Source organism: Lupinus angustifolius, chromosome LG01, assembly GCF_001865875.1.
Source record: "Lupinus angustifolius cultivar Tanjil chromosome LG01, LupAngTanjil_v1.0, whole genome shotgun sequence".
In the NCBI taxonomy this organism is placed as follows: domain Eukaryota; kingdom Viridiplantae; phylum Streptophyta; class Magnoliopsida; order Fabales; family Fabaceae; genus Lupinus; species Lupinus angustifolius.
In genome coordinates this window covers 26,851,157-26,856,638 of record NC_032009.1, presented here as the reverse complement: position 1 = coordinate 26,856,638, position 5,482 = coordinate 26,851,157, and the positions used below count along the sequence as shown (strand labels likewise).

Sequence of the window (5,482 nt, the reverse complement as noted above, 5' to 3'; positions counted from 1 at the left end):
TGAAGATAATGATACTTGGATGAATTAGAATGTTTAATCTCTATATGAGATAGTTGTGTTTTCATTTATAATTCTAATTATGTAATACTTAATCTTAGTTGATGAACCTTTATTTTGATTTATGTGTATGCATTATGCAAAACATGATATTGATAAGTATGTTATTCACATATTTTAATTAATTATATAATATATGTATATATGTATAATTATTTATGATATAATAATATTGTCCGGTCTGACCAGATAGCCTAACCGGTTAAACTGGTTAGAACCTATACAAGACCTTTTCCATTTTGATATTTGACTCGAGTTTCATAACATTGGTTAATAGTTCATATTCAGCGATAGAGAATGTGTAGTGGTGGTGATTATGGGTGACTAGGACTCTATCCTGTTCATTTATCTAATTCGGCCCTCTTAATTGGATATCATATGGTTGGGCTTTATTAGGCCCATGGTTAGGTTAAAATTCAAAAGTTAGTTTCGAACGATGTTTAGGATCGGGTGAGATACAAATCTAACACGGCCCAACCTAGCCTAAATTCACCCTTGACTTCTACTTATATATGCTTGTTCACTTATGTACATGAAGTGATATCTCTTTGGCCCAAAGAAAATAATGTATTTGATTGCAACAAGATATCTACTGTAAATGATTTACTCTTACATTTTGCATATTATTTCATATATCATCAATTCTATATTATTTGTATCATATATGCACATGTAAATGATTTACAATTTTTCTACATATATGTCACTTTATATATCAAATTATGTATCCTTAAAAATAATTAATACCAAAAAGTATTTGTCTAAAATATGGAAAATGAATTATATTTAATTAAGTTTAAGACTGGGCTCGGGATCAAAAGCTAGTTCGATTGATATTATGACTTCTAGTCTAGGTTCAAGTTCTAAAATTAGCTCAATTAATATTTAGGATTGAGTAAAAAACAAATCATATTCAACTTAAATTGGGCCATGCTCATTCCAAGTGTGATGACCATCATTGAAATGGAGAGGTTGGGCATTTTGGATACAGTTAATATTATAGTAATAAAATAAAATGACAAAGAAAAATATTAAATGATAAAACATGTCAATTTAATATTGAAAAACTCAGTTACAATTTTTTTTATCTAAATTGTTTTAAAAACTAAACTAATCATTTTTTGAAGGGAGACTCAAAGAAGATTCAAAAGAGGGGAGAAGGAGAAGATGAAGAAAAAGGAAACATGAAAAAACTTCAAAATTTATACTCACACATTTTATTTTAGGTGAAAAAGGGCCTAAGCCCAATAATGTTAATGGATAATTTTATTGCTCCTGATGGAGGATTTATATGTTACTACTTGTAACCAATATGAATGTTGAGCTTATACATTTAGATTTATTTTTTTTCAATTATTATTTTAAGGGAGCTTTATATATAAAGCATTTATTGAGAATAAAAATCTTTTATACTAATATTTTGTATTATTTTTTTTATCAACAATGAAAAATGATTGTTCATTAAAAATTCTAATAACTTACTTTTAATGTAAGTTTTAATTTTTAATGAGACATTTGTTTTTCATTTGTGATAAAAATAGTAAGTTCATTTAAACACATGACATAATACAAAAACTACATGCTACACCACATGACACATGGCACCACTTAAGAGGTGACCAAAATGGCTAAAAGGACATGTAATACTATATTTATTTCTTTATTATCTAATTAAGCAATTATTTAATTAAATAAAATGTATTTTTATTATTATTTAGGAGTTTATGCAATTTGGTAAAAAATTAAAAGATAAAAATAAAACCTGAATTATTAAAAAATCACATTTTTATAGGAAATAACTTTTCAAGAGTTATAATTCCCCACTAGCCTAAACACAAGCCACTAAAATTATCCCTTTAGTTTTTTAGGTTTTATATATACTAGTGTGTACAGACACTTTGTGCCTGCCGGTCAATATTACATGGTACTACGTATTCAATTTTTATATATTTTATTTTTAGAATTAGAATGTATTTGTTATAATTTTTATGTATTTATGATAATGTTCAACTTAATGTGAAAGATATAGTTAATTAATGTGTTTGTGATATTTATTTATGATTATATGATCTTTTTGTAAAAATTAAATAATGTGAAGGGCAAATTAGGAAATAGAAATTACACCATGGTGGAAGTTACACCATGTTTTGCCTTTATATATAGTATAGATATAGATATATATACATATATATATATATATATATATATATATATATATATAATTTCACCATTATTTACATTTTTAATGTTATTAATAAAAAATTATGAGAATAAAGTATCTTCTAGTACCAGAAAATAAATTATGTCATTCAGTTACTATAATCCTGACGTATATATTGTTTTTTTTAGTTTTTAGAAATGTTTGATTGGTTTAAGGAAATAACTTATCTAATAATATGATGATAACTTTATTCTAAAAAAAATATATATTTAGTTTTCACTCAACTTTATTCAAGTGTTTGATTCATGTGACTATGAAAACGATACTTGTTGTGAAGAACAATCACACATGAGGGTATACCATTGGTAGTACCAAAAAAATTTCTTAATAAATTTGTTCTTTGTTTTTTTGTACTACTAATGGTATCTCATCACCCTTTTGAGTAAGGAACTAATCTCTTTTGAGGTATGTGGTTGTCTCTCCAAATAAGTGTTGGTCATCCTATGATCTAGTGGGGCTTTACACTACTAGACCAACACCTTTATTGATAATTTGCTTTTTTGTTTAGAATACAATAAAAATAAAATAAAAACGTTAATAAAAAATTAGATTATATTTTCTTAAGTAAGATCCACATTTTATAACTAGGCTTTTAGCCACAAAATATATTGGGCCTCCCTTGAATTTTTCATCTTAAGAAAATATAAACTACTAGCTTTTGTTGGTGAACAATATATGAATATACTCATATTTGTTTTTCTTTTACCAAAATGTCATTCCAATTATATATATTTAAAATTCTATCAACTGTTATGTTGGTTCACAGCATACATCACTATATGAAGTAGCATTGATTGATATGATGAGTTGATGACCAACAAAAGCACATGAGCTTGTGCCCTTGATTGCTACTCCTATTACACAAAAACAAGTACAAAGTCTCCTTCTCCATTAATTAGGCAAATAAATCCAAAACCAAGCGTGATTAACCTTCCTAATCTTCTGACCCACATGCTAATACCACAAGGTGCAAAAGTCCTCCATAAATTCACTTTCATTTAATGGTTCATAGATAGGTATTACATGATATAGACCAAAAATACCAACTCAATTCTCAATGATGCATTAATAATTTAAAGTTAAATTGGTTTATCATGGTGAAAATGAACAGAGATCATCTCTCATACTGAACTTTTTTGTACTAAAATGTAAGGAAAAGAAGAAACTTTGAAATTATTTAATTACAAATTTAGGCCCTCAAGAATTTATCTGTCATATGTCAATATATGTATCACTATCATCTAGTACTAGAGAAAATCTGGACTCCATGAAAATGTGATATGTATCATTAATTCTTATACCATATGATAATTTCTCTGTTAGAACACTCCATTTTTCAAGAAACCTAATCCCCGAGGACATTTTGTAGGCTTGTGTTGGTCTTGACTCCACGCGTTTCGATTAGACCAAGGGTATGACCCACAGGCCCCTATCCTCAATCCCTGGTTCAGAAATGGTTTGAGACTAATGGAGATTATATGTCTCATCTGGTGTACCAAACCAATTACAAAATTTCATTTATTTAAAAAGAAAAATTATAAAAACAAAAATTAATATTTTAATATTATTTTGTAATTTTTGATTGGTCCAAGACAAAAAGACAAGAAAATTATGGGAACATGGTCACTTTCTACCCCGAACATTTTGCTATTGATCAATTTAAATTTAAAGTTTATTAAAGGGTCCTATGTATATACCTTTCCTTCGTTGAGTTTTCTTCGAATGCAGCCACAGCAGCCCCTATATTTTTCATTTGTAATTGTGCGTGATGTGCCTATTACCAACCAATGTACAAATTGGACCATCACCTGAACAATACTAGTATATATATTTTCCTCCTGAAGATTATAGGTGAATTTGAATTACTTTTGTTGGTATCCTCTAATTTAGGGTTTGCTACACCATCATTTGTCATCATGGGATGAATTATAAAATGAGTTTATTTGTTATGCATGGTAGGGTTAATGTGTTTAACATATTAGTATTTAGTAATGATATTCAATCGATTTCTATTGTTTTCATAATTATTTAACAAAAGGAACAAATGTCCAAATATTGTAGATGTTGGTTATGAAAATAATAATGGAATGTGTTTCTCATGGGAATCAATAATCTTTTTAATCTTTATTGATGAATCTAGCTGAAAATTGTAAGATTATATTTGAAAGTTGTGAAACAAGACACAAGGTTAGACATTGTAAATGAAAGTTTATAATTTTGTAGTTAATGATGTAATCAGAGCTAATTATTTGTATAACTAGTTAAAATTTGTTAAATGAGTGAAATAACATGTGATGTTATAGTTCTCTGGGAAAAAATGTCTTCTATCAGAGAATTAAAGGACATAATTGATAAAACAATTACTGAAACCTCCCAAAAGTAGCTTGATAATTCGATTTGATATCATGACAATGTAATGGATCAGAATCTCGATCCTAACATGATTGGATTTTATCAATCACTTGATCTTGTTGTCGTTGATCTTGTTGATCGTGTTGTTGTTGATGATCTTATTGATCTTGTTGTTGTTGATCTTGTTCATTCCTAGACCAATGATCAAGTCTATGATGTGCTTTTGCATAGGTTCATCAAACTTCTCTACTTCAAGAATTTCTACAGGAACCTTGCCACACAAAGCAACATATTTAGAAAGCAACTTGTTGATTTTCTCTTCCTCATATTTCCTAAGAACTTCAAGTTTCTCATCATTTATAGAATTCGCTTGAAGTTTCCCAAATGGTGTGTAAACATAATCCATGAAAATGTTGTAAGTGACATGGAGAATAACAATAGAAATTGGTTGAGAATTCCATTTCTCGAGAGCCCAAGCCAAAATCTTTAATCCATTATGCACATCATTACCAACAACAACATAGATTTTCTCTGTTGGGCTTGAATCCATTTGATTGTGGTGTCGATGAAGATGAATCCTGGAAGAGAAAGATAATAATTATTGTAGAGAATGCGCAACAGTTATCAAAGCCTCTAGCATGAAAGCTCTGATACCATAATGTGAAAATATTGCGAAAACGTAAAATGAATATTATGAATATTTCTCATTCAATTGAAATGATACAAGAGAGTGTTGTTTATATACAATGTCTCGTAAAATAAGGAATGCAGCTAACCTAACCAACTCTCTAACAAGCTAATAAACACATTTTGTAAAATAATTTAACATGTGTTAAATGTGTAAAATATATC

The 5,482-nt window shown here is 28.1% G+C and overlaps 1 protein-coding gene across 1 annotated transcript; it reads right to left on the bottom strand.

Annotated features, from left to right (window-relative positions):
- Positions 4,737-5,180, bottom strand: LOC109328917 (putative U-box domain-containing protein 50). The gene has a single exon (XM_019562595.1). The coding sequence runs from the start codon at positions 5,178-5,180 to the stop codon at positions 4,737-4,739; it is 444 nt and encodes a 147-aa protein (XP_019418140.1).